This window comes from Haemorhous mexicanus, chromosome 1 (genome assembly GCF_027477595.1).
Source record: "Haemorhous mexicanus isolate bHaeMex1 chromosome 1, bHaeMex1.pri, whole genome shotgun sequence".
NCBI classification, from domain to species: Eukaryota; Metazoa; Chordata; class Aves; order Passeriformes; family Fringillidae; genus Haemorhous; species Haemorhous mexicanus.
Window position 1 is genome coordinate 31541347 of NC_082341.1, and position 21537 is coordinate 31562883.

Consider the following 21537-nt stretch of genomic DNA (forward strand, 5'->3'; position numbering starts at 1 on the left):
ACTCTGATAATGTATCCTCAGAGCTTTCTCTTCTCCAGCCTGAACAATCCCAGTTCTCACAACTCTTCTCAGAGGAGAGGTGCTCCATCTCTCTAGGCATCTTTGTGGCCCTCGTCTGGATCCATGCCCTTCCAGGAAATGTGAGGCTCAAGTTTGGGATCTGAGCTGGAAAATTATGTACTTCAGCTCTGCAATTATTGAGGCAGTGTGCTGCTCCATCCCACCCCTTAAAATACTATCTGAGTGCAAGAAATCCAATCTTACAGTCTGACAGTGCCCACCAGCAGGATCTGTGAAAGGGGTTTGGGGTGAATGTGTTGGATCTTGGCTGACTGTCATGAGAAAGGTTGAAGTGCTTTGATGGAGGGGGGAGCTGTGGATACTTGGGAAGAGCATCCTGTGCCAGCAGTTTTACAAAGGTGGCAGCTTGTGCCCATCAGAGACATTGTGCACAGCCATTGCACGTGAAGGAGCTCTTGCTGGCAGCCTTGGTTCTCCACAGTCAGGTGGGTCACAGAGAGCCCTGCCCTGTGCCAGGGGTGAGGGAAGTCTGTAGATGAGTGGTGAGACAAGGGGTCTGCAGCGACCTGGGGTCTGCTTGGGGAACCCATGACTGGTTTGCTCCTAGGGAGAATGGCTACTCTGATTTCTAAACATACAAGGGAAAAATCATTTTCATCCCTTTGGGGCATAAAACAATTACTTCATTCGAGTGAAATCAGAGACCATAGAAATTAATTTGGCACATGTTACTAAAGAGGCTAAAGTGTGTTCAGTTTTATTCCTCTGGGAAAGATTTAAGTTTAATTTTCATAGCAACACTTTCTGTTACTATAATAAACCATGTGCTTATACATGAAAGTACGTGTTTAGGAGTGCTTGCTCTTTTGCATCTAGGTCTTTTTTAACTCAATCTGCTGAACTTGAAATGGAGATAAATGTGTATGCTCCATGGGACAATTCATTTCCACTTGTGTTTTAATCCTGGAAGTGAATCAACCAGGATGAAGCCTTGCTGGAAGTATCTGTTGCTCCATCAGCTTTTCCTTCATAGAAATTAAGATAGCACAGGCTTAACTGCTCATTCTGCCAAAGCAGAAGGGAAAAGGTCAAATTGCATTGACTATCTCAAGCATTGGTGTGTTACTGACTTTTTTGTAGAGGTTAAATAATTTTTGTTAATTTGATTGAGGAAATTTCCATCATTAAGTTGCAATTTCAAAAGGTGAAAAAACTGGTTTTTGGTGGACTCAAGGGGCATAGTTAAAGTGAGCAGAATTACTGAATACCCTGTACACAGGGTATTATTATCTCCTTGTTTATTGAAAAGTATCTGTGAACTTGGAGTTGTGACTCTGGGAATGTTGTAGTGCTGAATTGAACTAGAGAGTCATGAGGAAGGCTTCCAACACAGCTGGGTACAATGTCTACCATTTGGATAACATGAAACAAAATACCCCAGCAACATTGCCCAAAATTAAAAAAAAAAAAGAAAAGAAAAAAGGTCAATTTTTTACATATAATATTCAGAACTGTCAATTCTGTAAGTTTTTTTTCCTGAGTGTTAGGATGCAATTTACATGCAGTTCTGGTACAGATACAAAATCAGTCGATTCTGCTCAAAAAGATAGAGAATGTTTTTAAAATGTTGGTTTAGAGAAGCATCTTGCTAAAATAATTCCTAAGTAAATTATTTTAGCTAAAAACTAATTATTTTAGCTAGAAAGCTAAAATAATTCCTAACACTATACTCACCAGCAGTCATGGTATGTCTTTAAAATAAGACAGAATGTTTATTACTGTACTTTTTTAGATACCTTTTCTTGTAATTTTCAAAATTCTGGTGATAGTTCATTGTTATAAATATCCATGAACTTGTAAAAATTAGGTTTTTGGAAGGATTTAATCCCCTTCTAACATAAATTCAAATAAAGAAGAACATTCTCATATTATGTAGTTGGCTTTACTGCCTGCTGGCTAGAGCACTTAGCTGGCAGGAGGGCAGCCAAATTCTGTCTCCTTCATTTTTACCCTGCAGCTTTGTGGAGCAGGGAGATATTGATTAAATTCCACTTGAAGTGGGGGAGCTGGTGAAGCCCAGGTGTGTCCAGCTCCAGGTGCAGATGTAATTGGTGCCCTGGGATGGCTCTCTTCTTCACTATCCTGATCCAGAAGGGGATTCTCCTAGCTGTGTCCCTGCCATTTCCCTGTGCTCCTGGCACCTTGTACCCACAAGGCTGCTGGATTTGCCCAGATGCAGACCATTAGAAGGTGGGCTGTGAGCTTTGCTGGTCTCCAGGAGCTTGGATCTGCTGTGTGGCAATTTTGGCTGTGTGTTAAGGAGAGAGATTGCTGCATGTGTGAGGAATGCATTTTTGTGGTAAGGTATTATTTAAACAGGCAAAATTTGGGAGCAGACACAAATACTAAAGTTGTTAAAATGATAAATAAAAATAAAAATTTGATTAAATATATAATAATGATACTTATAAGAAAATAATTAGCAGAACAAGAGATTTACTTTTCCATTAAATGGGGTAGGAAGTATGTTCTCTGTGTGCATACACTGATTTTTCTTGCAAGTATATACCACAATCTAGGTTATAAAAAACCCAGAGGAATGGTTATAAACCAGATCTAAACTAAATGAATGGCACTTAGTTCATGCAGAAGCCTTGTAAAGTTATTAATGCCTTTGGACAAAAAATCCTGGAACTGCTTTCAAATCCATGGCAAAGCTTTCCCTGTCTCAGGGTCAGGACTCACTTTACTGTACTTCTGAATTGCATTGCTCCTGATAAAATCCCTTATGATTCACAGTAAATTCCTGCTGATCCCTGCACAAAGCTGCCTCAGAAAGGAGAAGTGAATGGCAGCAGTGACCTCCTGCTGCCTTTTTTCTTTCCTCTGAAGCACCAGGAAGCTCTGAACCAGCCTTGTCTGTGGCAAATGTGAATTCAAGACACCCCTTCTGAGGTCTGTGTGTAACTTACCCAGTCTTGCCTTTACCTCTGGAGGATTTCCTGCAGGCTCAGTGTATAAACATAAATTTGGTGACATGCTTGAAAAACAGTTTAAAGCTATTAGGTAGAGTACAGCAATTTGGCCAGATGTAGACTGCAAGAAGGTTTGAATTTGATCAATTTTTGAGGTGATGAGTGCTTCCTCAGTGACTTGACTTACTCAGGACAAAAGCAGCCTTTTAGCACAGTTCTGAATGAGCATTCTGCATTGTAAATTTGCTGACTTTCCAGATTATTGCCAGGTAAAGCACAGTCAATGAATATCAGTTTTCAAGTTTGAGCCATTCTTCCTCATGCATGCAGTCTTAGTGTTGACAGAAGAGGTACAGGTGAAATACCAAGCACCAATTACTGCACTAGTTTTGCTGTCACAACTAAAATATTTATTTTCCAGGTTCTTCAGAAACTATTTGCCTTTGGGTTTTACAATCCTAGTCCAGATCTTTATCAGACAATAGCTGTCATCTTACAGTTAATTTATTTGTCAGAAACTTCAAGGTTCATGCTGTTAAGTGTATGATATATGAATAGTGTCCACATATTTCCAGGAACAAGCCTTACATGCTTCTGGATAGGCAGGAATGTATTCAGCTAAAGTGTGAATGGAAGTGCCTGAAAACCTGAACAGAGGAATGATCTGGTTTGTGGTGTGACTGGGGTGGGTCTGATCCCAAAGAGGATCAAAGGATGCTTAGGTTTCAGGGCACAAATATGATCTTCTCAGACTTACTCTCTTAGATGGATTTTTGGTGACTTAAATATGTGTATCCTTAAAAGAGAATATATACTAATTTAACCACAAATAAATTCCTTTATTTGCCTTGGAGAAGTGCAGTAGTTCATCTTGGGTTTTGTGTATATACGAGTGGGCTTGTATTGTGCATTTAAAAAAAACCCCTCAAATCAACAAAATCCATGTTAGTTGAGGGATGGATGGAGTTAGAAAGGAAGAAGATTCTTAAGCAAACAAGTTAATTTGATATGCCTATTCAAAGGTGCTGGGTTTTTATTTAAATGTTCACTTTGGCTACTGATACTTCTATTTGTTTAATTTATTTTTCAAGTGGCTTGCAACAGAAAAGAGATGCAGACAAGCTGCAAAGAAAAAAATTCTCAGAGATTATTAATGTTTAACATATTTAGCAAAGTAACAAGTGTAGCTTTACATGTACATGTCGCATGTTGCTGTTTGTGATTGCTGCTAATGGAAAAAAGAAGGTGCTGGAGCTCTCCCTTTAGAGCCAACATGAGCTTGCAATAAAATGCACCTCTCTTTTCTGCCCTGATATTATTTTTCCAAAAGTCCTTATCTGTGAACATGGTTAATTACCCAGAGTCTTAATAGAACACGTCTGTGCTGTAGAACAAGACTTGTTCTGTTGCCTGATACGTGTGGCAGCCATGGATTAAGATTCCCTAATTAAATGTAACAATGATTCAGAGTCAAAAGATACTGTTTACTTAGTGAGTCGACTTCAAGTATTTGAGTAGCTGAAGTCTGATGTGCATAATAACCTTCTTAACCATACTACATAGGCATAATTTGGTCTCATAAAAACCTGCTGAGAAAATCTTTATTTAACAGGAGGGTTAAAAGGATGAAACAGTATAAAAGTAAGGGGCAATATAGATGGCTATCCCTATTACTATGCTTCCTAAACAAAGGTGTCCCTAGGACACACGTGCATTGATTTTGCAGTGGTACACTTGCATTATATCTTAAACTGTTATTCAAAACCACTCTGTATTTCTCAGAAAATGCTTCAGTTGCTAACTCAGTTTCTGTTAAAAAAAAACCCAAAACAACTAACACTGTCAATAGTATCAATCATTGCTTGTTGGTTAAAACAGCACTGAAAAATCTCAGAAGTGTGTTCAGTGGCAGAGGTGAGCTATGTGTTTAACACTACCATATGCCATCCATCAGATTTTTCTGTCATTGAAAAAACATGCATTTCATACTTTTTTTCCTCCTTTTTTTAAACATTAAAGGAGTTTGAAGCTGATTATACTGATTTTAAAGCCAAAACATTGGATCTTGACAGATGTGTTGCCTCAGTTTTGTGCAGGATTTCATGAAGGTTCTAGTTTAGAACCTGTGCTAAAAGCCAGTACCCGTATACATGAAACTGGTTTTTTATTATTAGGAGATAGTTTTGTGCATTGCTTAAATTACAGCTTTAGTTAAGCTATTTGTGATTTGAATGCCTTGAAATACTGACATATATATTGCAGCTGGGAATCAAACTGTGTTCTATGATTCTGTTCTTGCTTTAGTGATGTTCTGACTGCAGATTCCTTCCAGAAGTGAACCCATAGCTAAAGCCAGATAGAAAATGCAATTCAAAGAAACAGGGAGATTTTCAGCTCACTAACATACTGTATTTTGCATTTGCCTGCATGAGGCCCAGAGAATACATGGATGGCAGGTGTGTCCAGGCTCTCCATCCAGTGTAGCACATAGGTAACCTGGGCTGTTGGAGCATGTGTTCTTCATACACAGGAATAATGGAAACATAAGATAGCAAAGAACTGATTAGAAACAGTCCTTTAATATGATTTAGGCATTGTTGTATGTTGAACATGAGTAAGTGAAGTCATGTTATTAAGAAAGTGGTAAGTATGTAGATGTTCAAATGAGGGGTTGGTCCTGAAAGGCACAAGGATGTGAAATCTCACATTTCAATCAGCATCTTCAAAAAAAAAAAAAAAAAAAAAAACTCCACTAGATGAAAATACTCCACTTTGATGAAGCCTCTAGTGGAGTATTGTGCTCAGGCATTACACTTCAGGGAAAAGGATCTGTTGATAGTCATTGAGGCTGAAGAAGAAGAGAGAGAACAGGCATAAATCTTCAAATACAATAGAGATTTCTGCATACAGGAAGGAAATAGTCTATTCTCTACACTCAGAACATACTGAACTTAATTTAAAGTGTATAAGGTTCAAGTATGATGACTGAGAAAACCACTTTATGCCAAGCATAATGAATTGCTAGAACAGATTGCCAGAGGAGGTGACAGCCTCTTCATTACTGAAAAATCTTCCAGGGAGAGCTAGAAAAACCTTTTTGCAAATTGCATAGGTATAGCAAACCTCTTCTTGGAGCAGAAACATGGTCTAATTACTCTTGAAGTCACTTTTAGATGTACATTTCTATGTAATACATTTGTATTACACTCAAACTGTGGCAGAGTATTGCAAATTAGTTGTGGGTATAAGGCAGTAATAATGAATATTTAGCTACTAATGTTGAATAAATGAATTTTCCTTAGGTAGACACTTCTGGCATTGTTAGCAATTAAATGAGTGTCTTGCATTTAATGTTTACTCTGTTTCTTTCCAAACTTGTTTTCTCCCTGATTTCAGGTAATGCATACATTGTCACATCTACTCTTTCAAAAGGCTGATAACTTGTCTTAACTTTACACATACCCATGAGAATGGGAGGCAACTTCAAGGAATCACTTCTGCTTGCCACTTGTTTGGTAAGCTTTTACAAGAGTAGGCTTTTTTTTTTCTCTCTCTAGAAAATATTAGCTTACATGTAAGATTTGGAATTTTTATGAGACTCAGGAGGAAGAGCCTAGTGACTTATGAGAGAGAATATATCTGAGGGAAAATAAGGGGAGAAAACAAACAAGTGAGAAAAGTACAGAACAGAATTTCACTTAGGAGGTGGAATTGATCCTTGTGTCCCTTTCAACTCAGAATGTTCTGTGATTTAGAAGTATCAAGAGTGGGGGGTACATGTCTAGATCTGGAAAGCCTAGCTCCATACTTTTAAGGATCTGAGCTAATCTGTAATTCTTTAGCATTCTAGAATTCATCTCTTGGGGACAATTTAAGAACATATTTAGAAATATGTGTTTTGTTGGTAAGCACATGACACATGCTAACACTATATCTTGTTTCAGTGCCAGTCTCTGCACTTTAGAAATATTTTGGATGAGATTTCATGTTGAGATTATTACAGAAAGAGAGCTCTACTGCCTTATCTGCTGTTTGGGTTTTTTCTCTTTTTTATTTTCATTTCAAGCTTTCAACCATCTTGGAAGCTTTCTAAAAAAATCCGTGTCTGAGGAGATAATTATCCCAAATTGCAATATTTCATTGCAATTGTTTAGTGAAGAACTAGATAACTGCAAACGAACATGATGAACACATTAAAAAGGTATTGAACAATGCAAAAATAAAAGTGCATTTTCCTGCTTTCATAATAACTTAATTTGTATTCTAATAAGTGGGGGGATGAGGAGGAGGTTATAATTAAATCATTAAAAAAAATATGCTGGTTACTTTGGGAAAGCTTAAATGTTCTAAAGAATTGAAGGAACAAGTACAGACATTTTTGTCCTACTTATCATTGGAGTTCATAAAGAGGTTTATTCTTGTATGGGGACAAGACTTTCAAAGATACTTATGGGGGACATGGACATCCAAGTTATTTGAAAATTGTGCTCTGTTCCTTCCTCTTGTCCTGATCCTAAGCAAACATGCTTTCAGGCAGGAGCACAGAGGATGGAAGCTCCTGTGAGAGCTTTAGACACACATTACTTAAATTATTGTGTAATACCAAGTCCAACATTGGAAACTGACATAGCTAACAGCATGCAAGGAGGGGGAAATGAAAACTTTCCACCAGCATTTGTTCATGAGGTAAAAGGAAAAAAAAAACTGATTTGGTGTGGGGTTTTACCTTGCAGATTCTTAAAAAGTCCAGAAAATACTTTTATTTCTCAGAAATATATGGAGAAGTTGAAATCTCTTGAGCAGTATGCAAATCAGATCTACAGTAAGTGGAATGTTCAGGTGGATTAAATTTGTCAGTTTAATTTAAACCAAATTAATTAGGTGTAATCCTCAAAACTGACTCCTGATGGTGAATTTTGATCCTAAGGTGGGTACTTAGAACTGTAACTAAATATGTAAATGTTTGTCTTTGCTTTCATAGTTAAAAAATGACAGTAATCTTCTAGGGTATGAATGAATCTTAGAATCTTAAGCCTCATGTATTTTTATAGAATAATGCAATCATTCAGGTTGGGAAAGACCCCTAACACCATCAAATACAACCTTAAACCCAGCTCTTCCAAGTCCACCACTAACTTCCACATCTACATGCCTTTTAAATATTCCAGGGATGGGGACTCTACCACTTCCCTGGACAGCCTGTTCTGATGCTTGACAGCCCTTTCAGTTTAGAAATTTTTTCCTAATATCCTCCCTTGACTTTTATATCATAGGCAGCAGTAGTTTGGGACTGTTCAAATATGTTTTCAAAAGGTAGAATTTGATGGCTTTTAGGTGGTGCTGTCTTACAGACATCCTCAGCCACCTTTTCCTCTATACATTCTGCCCCATACCCCTCCCAGTTATAATTTTTGTGAGTGGCAAGTGTAATTTTCCTGAATTAAAAAAATCTGGTGAGAGGAATAGATGGGAAAACTCAACAGCTGTAGTGTTTCCTACTGACACTAAAAGAAGAACTTATTAATCCATTGTTTTAAGAGCATCATCCTCATATGAGAAATAAGAAACCTTTATTTGGTCTGTTTTGGGATATGCACTGCCAGCCCATGGTGACATTTCTATTTCTGTGCCCATCTGGTCTAATATTTTTGGCAGGAATTTTGGAGTATACCTTTAGCTGGTTTTCTAGTTACTCTGAAGTGATTCAGATTTGACCTTCCCTTTTTTTAATATTTTGATACAGAAAAAAACCACATGTCAAGGTATATTTTTCATCCTGATGGAATTTTTTTCACATGGTTTACTGAATGGTTTTTTGGGGGAGATTTGTGGAATGAGAAAGCTACTTCCAGGCCATCTTTACATATTTGAAAGTGGGCATAGCAGCAGGAGTAGAACTCTCTGCTTTACTGTGTGGAAGATTTCCAACATAATTAAAATAAAGTCTTATGTGTTTATACATAACATAACTGAGTTTATTGAGTTCAAATAGTTTGTAATTACCAGTGATCCATAAAATGAATTCTAAAGCATTCTAGTAAAAGCTATGACATAGAGTATAGTTTTGGTTCAATAATTCATCCACTGTAATTTCTTATTTATGAGTTGATGCAGGAATATTCCCACTGTTAATATACAGATCTTACTGGTGTATTTCTACCAAGTGTGATTTTTTTTGTTTAAAGAAAATGTTACTCTGTTAAATAGGAATTGGCCAAAGAATAGAATGCCATTAAGAATAGAGCTCTGTCAGTATAGCACAAAGTGATTCCTCTTCAGGCATCTGACATTGCAGTTTATCAGAAAATGCACTTTACTTGACATATGTTGAATTCTGGGATCAGCCCTTTTTGTCTCTTTTTCTTAATAAGAATGAGCATAATCAGTGACAAATGTCACTACCTGTTCTTCATGGGTAAGCAGATGGGATTCAGAGAAAGATTTAAAATGGAAGTTCCCTTTCCATTTGGTGTAGAAAATCCATATGTTCATCTCAATAAGGTGATGAGGATTCTCAGAAAAACAGATTTGCTGGTAATATTTCAATAAAAAAGTTAATGATATTTCAATGTACACATTAAAATATTTGTGAGTTGGAACATTTGGGTTTTTGGAGTTTTTTTTTGAGGGATTGTTTTGAAGGGTTTTTTGTTTTACTGGTGTTTTGGGAAGTTTTGTTTGTTGGTTTGGGGATATTTTTTTTCAAGATGCTGTTACAATTCTAGTGCCACCAAATTCAGGTTTCTTTTTTCTCTTCTAGCGTTGCAAATGCTTACCAAAAAAAAAAAAAATTAAAAATTCTGAATACTTCCTCATGTTCCTTTTCACAGCATAACATGCTCTTAAGTAGAATAGCCTAAAGACCATTAAGTGGCTCTTTTTTAAAACATCTTAAGGGGACTTTGTTAACATTTATACAACTTTAAGAAGTGGTTTAATAAGTTAAAGAATGCAAGAATATAAATTAACTTCTTTATATCCAGCTTTTCTTGTGTGGTTTCAATGCAGAAATATTTATATGCTTTTGGGTGCTTTCAGAAGCAATGCAAATGCAGCTTTGTAGTCTCCTTGCCATAATTCTCTCAGCTTTTCTTATCTTGAATCATATATGCAGGGTCCATAGATTTCACTGGCAGGTTAGGTAAGCTCAATATACCCTACAACTGTACTTTGAGTGCTCCTTCCCTCTTCCAGAGAATCAAGAGCTTGAGATGCTGGAAAAAGAAATGTTTCTAATGTGGGAATCTATCTACAGAACTATTTGAAGGATCTTTTCCAGGCTACAAGCACATGAAACAATATTGAAAAGTGCAATTGCTCAAGAGAGTGTGGGATATTCACGTTTATATTAATGTAAGATTTTTCTTAAAATTACTTACAAATTACTTATAAATTTAGACTATATTTGAATGTTATATTTTTTAATTTGATCCTAGAAATGCTATAGTTTTGATTGTTGAAACTTAAATACTGGAGATTTTACTAATCCTTTTGTTTTTGAAATAATAGTTGCTATGTTTTAGGATACCCAGAGCAAAAATATCTCTATTCCCAAGTCAACCAATTTCAAGATAATCCCAAAGCAAAACAAACTTTGTAGTTTCCTTTAGGGCTTTCTTAATACCCAGAACTTGCTTGATTAGTTTAAGTAACTGACTAAAAATTCAGAAATCCATAAAATCCAACTCAGAACTGAACATTAGAAAGCTCTACAAATCTAGAAGCAAGAGTCCAGAAAAGTCAGTGAACAAATCTGTATGGGGAATCAGTCTGGCAAAGTTCTGTTTCCCTCAAGATGCTGCCTTTCATAGGCAAGGTTAAAAATCCATGTACTAGATCCTCTTTCTGTAATTTTGTTGGTAGCACCCCCAGGAGGAGTTGCAGGGCATCTTCCCAGAATCTCCCAGGTGCACTTGGATATTACCTGTGGGTATGGGTGTGTGTCTGACAGCACAAGAAAGTTGTGCAGGTATGTTTTTATCAGATACTGAAACATGAGACTGTTAAAACGCTTTCTTTGAGTTGAATTTATAGAAGATGGAGTATTATGTGTGCTAGAAAAGTAATGGTGGTGTAGGAAAAAATTTAGGCCTATGAACTCTTGCTGTAGGATGGGCTTTCCCCTGCATCCACTTATCTGGTTTGTGGCAGAAGCTTGTCTTCACCAAATGCTGTTGATGCTTTTATCTGTATTTTCTGTTTCAGGGCAGCATTGATGATTGGACTAAAACCCAGTGGAGAGAGATTAATGTGGAACAGATGGATGTGCAGCTCAGAAGGTTTGCCAAGGCAGGTTCCACAGCCATCTATTTCTGCAATTTATCTGTCTCAGTGCCACCCCTTCCTCACTCTTCCCACCCACTTGGATGTTTCGGTGGGTTTATTACTCATGTCCAAGCTGAATGTTCTGGAACATGCTTTGTTCTGGGGGCTTTCCTTTAAAACTTTATTTTTCTGAATGGGTTTGCAGCCCCTGTGGAGTTATATGTAAAATCATGCTGGCACTTCTCTCAGTTGAGGCAGTATGGGGAATAAAAAAAGAGGGAGAGGGTTTATGGCAGAGCCTCCAGACAACAATCAATTTACAGGTGGAATTTGCAGAGCTTCATCTGCTCTGCTCATAGGCTAGCTCCAGAGGGTTGGGAGCTGCAGGAAAGGTGCCAATTTTTAAAGGGAGGGCACTTCTTTTGCTTGAAGTATTTCAATATTTTGTTGACAGTAGCTCTGCAGAAGAAAATTTCTATGGGACAAGAGAAATATGAAGTAAAAAGAACAACAAAGACTCCCCAGACTATTTGCAGGACACTACAGGTACTCACAGACAGCACAGTGGTTGAATACAAAGTCTTGAACCTAACAGGTATAAAGTTTCTTCTTGTTTCGTATTTGTTTCATTCAGAAAGAAATTATCTCTATTGCATGTCCATTTTTTAGTCTTTTAAGAGAAAAATCAGATTTCATTGTAGATGTCTTCTCCAAAATTGTTTCAAAAGTGTGAACTCCACCTATCCAGTTCTGATACTCTTTTTTTTTATCAAAATAAATCCCAGTGGATTTGGTTCATAGGCTAAAACATGGGGAAATTGTTGGTTTTCAAAATTTTAATAAAATTCTTTTGAGCCATTTTGAAAAAAAAATTGAAGACCCATTTCCATTTCTTTTTCATTTTTAAAATTAAAAAACTGTGAATCTGAAGGTGTAGCAGAGTGTAACAGATTTTTTCTGTTTTTCCTCAGTATACCAATGATTAATCACATGCAGTTTTAATAAAAGCACATTTAAGCTTCTTTTTAATGCAGGGAGCTTCTAACAGTATTATCACAAAATTGTGATTTATTATAACAAAAAGAAAATAAAAAAATAATTGACTGTCATCTTTTCAAATAATTGATTAAAAATTTAAGGGTTTTTAAATTGAATTTCATTAATCCTACCAAGTAGCAACAAAATACTGCAAGTATCTGCATCACTCCCCAAGGTTTCTAGTCTCAGATACTGAGTCTGTATCTTACATCAGCTTCAGTGACAGCTGTGCAAATAAACTTACCTTCAGTGTTATGAAGTACAGAACACCAGAGCCCAAAACAAAGTAAAAGAAAAAAACCAAAAAAACAAATCAAGAAATATTTCTGCTAGGCTGATTAAGTCCACACTTTGGTGCCAAATCTGAAAGTGTGTCTGGTATCTAGAGTGCATTTAACTTATTTAATTGTGGTTTTTATTTAGATTCCATTTGAACACTTTGTTATATGCTCATGTTGGACTCATTGACTTAATTTGCTCCCTGCTGTCTCTTTTATTTACAGGTCAGGCTTTCAGTAGCAGAAGACCTTCTCAGGTCTTCTGGGACTCCAGTTTCATAAAGGTAGAAGATGAAGTCCAAAGTGTAGCTGTCAATGCTGTGCATGAGTTGAGTACTGAAAAGGTGAGAGATGGACAATTTTTCCCCTTCTGTTTTTGCAGAATAGTATGTAACAAACTGTTTGTTTAGGTCTTGTTTCAATAAATTCATCATAGAACTGAATATTTTCATGTGACTTACCTAGGTATCAAAATTCACAGCCTAGCAAAATGAACTTCTTGCCTGTGGTATAGTTTACCATCACAGTGAATTACATATAATTTAATTAAATTCCTCAATTCCAAATATGAATGTGATATATATATATATATATATATATATATATATATAGACAAATGGTATTATTGCTCTTATTATTCCCAGACTTTGGAAGAAATCAACCAAACATGGACTGCCATGGAATTTTCTTACCAAAACCATAAAAGAGTAGGAATTCCTTTATTAAAGCCCAATGAACAGGTGCTTGTAATTTTAGATAATAATCAAATAAGAATTTAATTATTATAAATATTATTATTGTATCAATATAATTCCTTCCCTTGATATACTTGGCAAGTTAAAACTTTTTCTTCCTGAATCTTTATTGCAGATTTATATTTTCTCCAGATGTTGGGAGAATTTACATTTATGCTGTGTAACTATACATATTCTAAAACATTCCTGTCTCCATGTAGGACTTTAAAAAAATAGCAACTTTCTAAGCTTGTAATTCCTTTAATTTTTTAAAATCCTTTAATAATATGCTGTCCGTTTTCAGTGTTTAAAGATGTCTTCTCTTATGATATACAATAATAACAATTACAGGAGAATTTGTTAAGCTGTTGTCAGCTTTAGTTCCTCTGTTTAATAAATAATTTTGATTAGTGCCATTTTTTACTGGGTTTTTTTGTTTTGTTTTGTTTGTTTGTTTTTCTAATTTCAGATGCAAGCGATTCTGAAAAGTAAATATGTGGTATGTTTCATTGCACATTGAAAGGCTGACAAAGTAAATTAAACATGGCAGATTCTGCCATTTCCATTTGGATGGAATTTCAATGCATGTGGTATCTTCATCAGAGTAATTATCTGCGTTGTTTTCCTTTCACATGGACTGGAAGCTGCTGGTGTCACAATTTGAGACAAAGATCTGTGGGTCATTCCTTCACATGTCTTTAATATCTTCTTTTATTTTAGTTAGCTTTTTAACCTCCTGGAGGCTCAAAGAGATATGATACTGCTGAGGTGCAGAAATCTTTTCTGCAAAGTCCCTACATTTAGGAAAGTGATGGTAGAAATACAAGTTTAAGGTCTGTAATTTATTAATGGCTAAAGGTAACTACGACAATCAACATAAACTCTTGAACTGACACAAAGCATTATGCCTTAATTGTTCATTCTGACCCCAAAAAAGTCACTGAACTCTTGCATAGTAAAGATGATAATTTTGTGTTGCCAATATACCTGTAATTCAATCCACGGATCTAAGGAGAGTCCTCATCATGTACAATTCTGAAAATCAAGTATAGGATAATATTCTATAGGAAGCTTCTGTGCTTGAAAGTTCAAATATATTTCTAATTGTTTAAATCTGCAATTTAGAAACATTGACAGCAGCATGTTTCACTATATGCTAAAAATGTATAATTTTTGTACAAGTTGAGAACCCTGTTAAGAGCAATGAAATGATTTGTGGTGTTTAACATGCATAAGTTTCTTCATGGTACATATTGAAAAAGGCATTGAGCTTGCATGAGCAGAAATACTCTAAGTTAATAATTCTGCTAAAATCTGTCCTTTTTATCTAGCTGAATAGTTTTAAGGTATCATCAGTGGTATTTGTAGTTCTCTCTGTTCATTTTGCTTTTCCTTCATATTCAGTCTAAACACTGTCAAAATAGGTGTTTGTGGCTTTAATTATTTTTCATTTTCCATCTAAGAAATTGAACTTAAAACAAGCTGATTGGGTGTATTCTTCCAGCTCTTTTTCCCATGTTTTTCTTGTCCCAGTTTAGTAAACCATAAGAAGTAGAAAAAAAAAAAAAAAGATATTTGAAATAGCTCCCTTTCTTTCTGTACAGCAGTTGGTGACTGACATAACAAATAAAGAAAATGTGATGGAAGCTATGAAAAAGCCAAAGGTGTATGAAAGCTCTGAAGCTCTGCAGCAGAGGTAAGATTTCCAGTGTGATTACAAACTGTTCCAAAGTATAGTTCTGCAACAAGCAGGAAATGAGAGCTGTCAAACTGTTTTCTTTTTGTGCAGGTGTGAGATATTCCAATGATTTTTTTGTCATTTGTTCCTGACATACTGGATTTCTACTGCTTTTTGCATGACCAGCTCAGCTTGAGGCATTGGCTCGTTATTTAGGGATGGCATGATGTCAAAATTGTCAAATGTGTTAAAAGTATGTTCTGTTTGGATCAAATTCAATTTCTCCCTATCCATAATCTGGGAGTCCTTCTTTAACACCTGCAGCAGGAGGTGGTGGATTTGTGCAGCCAAAATCCTCCTTCCACACACTTGCAGGAATGCCTTGAACTTCCCACCTGCATTCCCTCTTCCTGGCTTTAGAGGCAGCCATGTTTAGAGTCACAGTCTGTTTCATCTTGCAGGAAAATATTGCAATAGGAAGTTTAAAAAACAAACCAACACAAACCTGTTTCTTGAGATGTCACTTTTGTTCTGAGAGATACCAAGCTAATTGCTGGAGTGCATCAGTCAAACATAAATAATTTAATCTTTTGATCCTTAATAGTTATAGTGTCAATACCAGCATGTGTTTTCATGTTTTTAACTCTTTGTACATTAGAAATAATACATTTATCTTTTTAAAAAGTGGTTTCTTTGCTCCTCCACTCAATTGATTCTCATTTACTTTGTTATTTGTTGCTTTGGTGTTTTGTTTTTTGGTTTTTTTTAATTTAAACTGTACATTACTGCCCTGTTAAGTTAGAAAGTTTTTTCTCATATTTTACTTGCTAAGGCTGGACTCTTTGGAAGGTTGAGGAGGTGTTTCCCCTTCCCAAAATTTCCTTTTGGGGAGACTTTTCTGGCACAGTTCCACTCCCCTGGTTTTCTTAGTCTGAATTAAATTATGTTCCCTCTCATTTTCTTGAAAGGAAATGTGAAAGGCTTGCCACCTTCTATGTTTCTTACAGCTGGGTTCATTGTTATTATTTCAAATCAATAATGGATTATAGTGTTCTATTCTAATGTTTGGTCTGACTTTTACCTTAACTGGGAGGGAATTCCTGGCTTTAAGGTGATGATTAAAATCTCTGTCTCTTTTTCAGCTCTCTTTTTGTGAATAAGCTTTGGCTGTATACTTCGAAAGCAAGCACATACTTTTTCCTTTCTTCTATTTTGGTTTTTCAGCAGACTTGCTAGACATCCTTTAAAGAAAAACACAGCCAAAACAGCTGAGCCTCTTTGTGTATTAATGTACTTCATTTTCTCTACAGAAAGGGAAGTTTTCCAGCTAACCTTGTGAGCTGATAATATCATTGAACTAAACTTTTGTTCTGAGCAAATTTCTAATTTACTTTGAAAATAGGAACATTTTGCCTAAGGAAGGCAGCACAAATTTTTTTTCTTCCAGCTAAGACTAGTAGAAGGTGTTCAGAAAGAAGAGATGAGGGACATGTTAGAAATCCTGATTTGTCTTTGCTGGAAATTTAGCCACCTGGAAGATGCATTTCTTTGGATTTTTGGGTTGTAGGTTTGCAGGAATTAGAGATGGAAAAAGGTCAATGAGATCATCAAATCTATTCTTCTTCTTCTAGCATGGATTGATCAAGTTTCAAGCAAGCAATGCATAGTGATGATGAGTAAGACTGGAAGATCTATGGTGTCTGTAGGCTGTTACTGACTGAGCTGCTGCCCCTTTTACAAGGAGCGTTTTGTAGCTATCCCTCTGTGTTCCTCCCTTGAACAATGATCTCCTAGGCTTTGTGACACCCATCTGTATAAAAGCACAGGCACTTTGATGTATTTCAGAAGCTTCATGCTATGTTATCTACATGCCAGATGATACTCCTGGCCTCAGTTACTATCCAGCCACAGCCATCAATTCTCTGAGTGCTACAGCTTTGAGTGTGCCTCGGGAAAACCTTTTCCTTGAAGGGCTGTGAGTTGTAACTCAGAAAAACTGATGCTTTCAGAGGTGATGAAGGCTTGAACACGGAGCCTTTTCAAACATGATGGTAGGCCCTCATAGGTTCTCCACACAACTAAATCTCAGTGATTTGTTCCATCCAGACATAGGGCAAGCAAACAAGTCTTCTGTTTTAGGTGTCAGGCATAGAGCATGCTGGTGTGTAGACAGTGATTTTCGAATTCCATGGTCTTTGGAGAGATGTGTAGCTACAAAAGGCAATTTGTTGAATAAGCATTAGCCATAATGCTTATTCAAGCATTCAAGCATTTCTCGAATAACAATTTTGAGACTTCTCAGTTTTACATTGAGCTTTGTCCTTCAGACTCCTCTGACAACTGACAGAAGTGTAATTAACTCCATTCACTGATTTATCATTTTGGCCCAGCTTTTCCCCATAAAACCTCGTGTGTAATAATCATGCAACAGCCAGAGAGTCATCCACTTTAACAGAGGCATGCATTAGTGTGATTGGCACAAATCTAATGTAAATGGTTTCCTTATATATCTGGTATTTTTGGATGCAAATAGCCCATCATCTTCCCAAACTTTTGACAATGTTGCTGATCTTAAATTTCAAGACAATACAAGGGAATATATAAATATTTCCCTTGGGAAATACAGCGCAGAAAAGGAGCATGTTCTGTTCCATGACAAATGTAGATCTAATGATCAGATATGTTGGGTTATGTGAAATCACCTTCATGAATTTTGCCCTTTTTGGGATGTAGATTAAATAGACACTTTCAATTGCATGAAATGTTACTTTTAGTTATATAAGTTTGGAAAAAATAATAAATAAAAATAAACCCAGAACATTTTGTTACCCAATGCTGTATAATTTACTATAATTTAATAAATTTTCTCTCTTTCTCTTGTGCATAAAATGTTTTTTAAAAGCAGTGTAGACATTTTACTGTTTGGAAGTCCTGAAAATCAAAAAACGAATACTAAAAGTCACAGAACTGATCAAGACTATGGTTGAATATTGCATTTCTCATACTTTCTCTCTCCTGTTGCTCTTTTTACTTCGTTTTCTGTTATAGTTTCACATCCCCTCCTGTCTTATCCTTTGGCACACACCTCTCCACACCTCCAGTGCTCTCACACATCTCCTATCAGCTGAACCTTCCAGCTGGTTCTCAGCCTCATATTTGCCAACTGGCCAGCCAGCATGTGTGCTGACTGGGTAGTGGTAGGTCAGGGAGAACAGCAACTTCTGAGACAATAACTTATTGTTCTCAGAACAGTGCTGAGTGCATAAAATCAATGTTGCCTGTGCTTCCAAGATTGATTGTCGTGGCAGGGAGGCCCCAGACTGAATGGACAAGTATATGCAGCTTGCTTCTTGGAGGTAGCTTCTCCAAGATACAGCTATGTTTGAGCACATGGAGACAGAAAATACCGTATTGTCTGTGCCTACTCTGGGGCTGTGAGCACAAAAACTCCAGACTTTCTTATTTAGAGCTTTAAGACAGTATGTCTGTGTTCAAATCAAGTGGATATGTAAAAAAAAAAAAAAAAAACAGTATTGTCTCATCTAAATCCTACTGAAGGTACAGTGACAGAGAAAATGGGTGGAAAATCCACTCTCATTTCAAGTTTGCAAAAAGTGCTAATGTAACAAAAATCCTTTGTGGAGATTAATGAGATGAACTTCCCTTATTCTTAGTACAAAATATACCATTTATGTTATGTGCATAAATTTATGCATGCTTGGGTGGTTTTTGCTTCCAAAGGTGGAGTCTTGGTTGCTATACCTTGAGGTAACTGTATACAGTGCAGTACATCTCTGCTCCATGGAGGCCCTACTGGCCTATGAAGAGAGGCAGAGAGAACAGGGAGTTTTTGGCTACCCAGCCCAGGCTGAGCTTAATACTTCACAAACCTGATGGGTTTTAGATGTAGAAATGGCATCTGGTAGGGTGAAAGAGAACTTGGCAACAGACCTGAAGGACTTCCACAAGAAGCAGGTTTGAACATCTCCTTTTTGTTTAATTCACAGAAAATAAATATAACATGAAAATAGTCATATTAGTATAGTTCACATATTAAATGTTAAGCATACGAACGTACTACAATAACATATTAAACAATACAGCACCTACTGAAAAAAGAAACATGGCTTTTTCTTTAATTTCTGCTACCTCTTGGGCATCACATCTTTATTACTGGGGTTATGTAGGATTATTCTGAACTGAGACAAAGCTAAAAGTGAGCATACTGCCACAATGGTGTGCTAAGAACAGAGTACACATTCAGTATGTATACATACAATTCAATATATATACACCCATATATTTGTGTAAGGAAGCCAAAACTATTTGGTTTATGTCTAACCAAGCAGTGTACAACTGTGTTTAGTTTTAGTCCCATTTCAGAAGGATACCTTGTGCCATTTGATTTTTTGCTTTACCCTTGTCTACCTCAAACTTCTTCTGAATGCTTTTCTCCTGCAGTGAGTATTCTTTCTCTTTGTGAAACTTTCAGTAGTTTTGGCTTTGTTTTCCAACATAGAATATCTGCTGAAGGGAAATACAAAGTAGGAAAGAGACTTTAAAGGGGTCATGAATATCTGACAGAACTGTCTAAATTTTCCCTGCAATAGAAAATGAATTATATCTATCTCTTGATATTTCCATGTGTTTTTACATTTGCCTCCTTAGAATTGCTTGCAGTAGCTGACATTGGGGTTTTTCCCCCTATTAATATGAAACCTGAATAATTCCATAGTCGCTTTGTATTGCATAACTCTGTATAGTCATTTACATCGTATTTTGTATTCATCCCCCTATTGCTTTGTCTATTTTTAAAATGTCTCTGATCTTTCCTAAGGACTATTTTTAGTTTGCCAATAAATGTTCTTGTACAATTAGTACAATTTCATAAAGTCTGGAACATATCTCTATGGAGATTATAACCACAGAATTTTCAATTCCATTTCATGTACAACTTCTTAACCATCTATTCCTCCTACCCTGCCTAGCTGACCATCTGCAGCATTTGTGCTCACCTGGATTGTTGTTGTTTTGGAGATGGTTCAAATTTCTGTTTAAACCAGGATTTCTTCTGGCATCTCACGTTGAATATCAGAAAATTTGTACATACAAGCCAGTTTTTGTGGTGAATTAGTTCATGATGTAGGCAGAACTAATTTCTAGTAGTAATAATGGTAGACAGTCCTGGAAGCCATCTGGTTTTAGAGGGCTACCTAAATCTTTTCAGGTCACTGAGCTAAATGCTCCTTATTACCATGCTGCTTGGAGAACTTTCCTGGGGTGATCATGGAAAAATCATGGCCATTTGTACCAAAGATGCTCATGGCAGAGAGGTATCAGCAAGCCTTCAAGCCCAGAGGGTGCATGTTCGAATCTGCTGTATTTTGCATTCACAGTTTGTTCTGCCTTTAGTAATTCACAGTGTGTTTTGTTCTCCTTTCAGAGGCATGTGCATCTCCAGAGCATCCCCTCTTCCTGTGGTGGCTTTTTATAGGTGCAGACAACTGAAATATTGCATGTTTATTTAAACCAAAGCGTTCACTCTATGCATAACTTTTTAGTCCAGGTGAAACTAATGCTGTTGGTTTGAATGAACAAAATGTTTTGCTGGATTGGAATTGAAATAGGAAAGAATTCTTATTTCCCCCCTGAGCCTCAGAAATAAAGTGGGCTTTTAAGGTGGCATTCAGATAAGAGGAAACAAGGCTTGAGAAGTAAAATGAAACTCATTGTGGTCAAAGTAATGTCAGCTCCCTTGCAAAGACTGCATTGTTTGTATGGAGAGCCCTTGAGTTCTGCTGTAATAGCTCTCATAAAATTATCTTCTATTACACTTGCATCTATATAAAAGCACAAATGCCTCGAGGTACATCTAATCCTTTATAATAGATTGTGGTAGTTCTTAGTCATAAGTGGCTAGGAATGAGGTGTGAGACCTGCTGATGACAGCTGCAGCTTTGTGATGGGTGGCATTTGTACCACCTGAGTAGCTCCTACCTGGCATCGTGACTCTTTGGTGGCTCTTCCAGAGCTTTTGCTTTCTGTCACAGGTATGCCACAGATGGGATGATGTCCAGAAACAGTTTTGCCAACATTTGTGATGCTCAGTTTCAGTGCTTTTATGAGTACTTGGGAAATACCCCTTGGCAAGTTATTACACCTTTGACTGACAGGTAATGACTGCTATAAATAACTATGCCTGGTTTATCTGTTTCAGGAATGAAAAGTTTAATGTTTCTTAGAAATTTGGAGTTCTTTCCTGCCTCATAGGTATATTATGAGGTTATCAAGACTCAATATATTTCAGAATCTATGTGCATGTAGGTGCACATACTTAAGAAATGGTATGATTTTAATGGCCACTACATTTATAAAAACTGAAATTTTTTTTTAATAACTTAAACTATATATTCATTGTCTAGTTTGAAGGGGAATATGAGCAGTTATTTGCCAAGGTTAACCAGGAGTTTTCAGCAATTTTTTTTTCATTTGTGAAAGTCCAAACTACTATTTTTTTATATACCACATACAGTGAAACTTTTTCTTCT

General features: G+C 36.5%; 1 protein-coding gene across 8 annotated transcripts in view; it reads left to right on the forward strand.

The window, feature by feature from the left end:
• LOC132326444 (dynein beta chain, ciliary-like) overlaps positions 1 to 21537 on the forward strand; it is a 33370-nt gene that overhangs the window by 10227 nt on the left and 1606 nt on the right. For 2 of the 8 annotated variants that reach the window (XR_009486240.1, XM_059844578.1), the window contains exons 2-8: positions 10191 to 10349; positions 11202 to 11285; positions 11719 to 11856; positions 12803 to 12921; positions 13781 to 13810; positions 14916 to 15007; positions 21040 to 21162. Coding sequence is in view for 7 of the 8 variants with exons in the window: in XM_059844578.1 (XP_059700561.1) it covers positions 11739 to 11856; positions 12803 to 12921; positions 13781 to 13810; positions 14916 to 15007; positions 21040 to 21162 (482 nt within the window). In the remaining variant the exon portion in view is untranslated. The remainder of the gene's footprint in view (positions 1 to 10190; positions 10350 to 11201; positions 11286 to 11718; positions 11857 to 12802; positions 12922 to 13780; positions 13811 to 14915; positions 15008 to 21039; positions 21163 to 21537) is intronic. The other 6 variants (XM_059844600.1, XM_059844630.1, XM_059844639.1 and 3 more) reach the window with 6 other exon arrangements.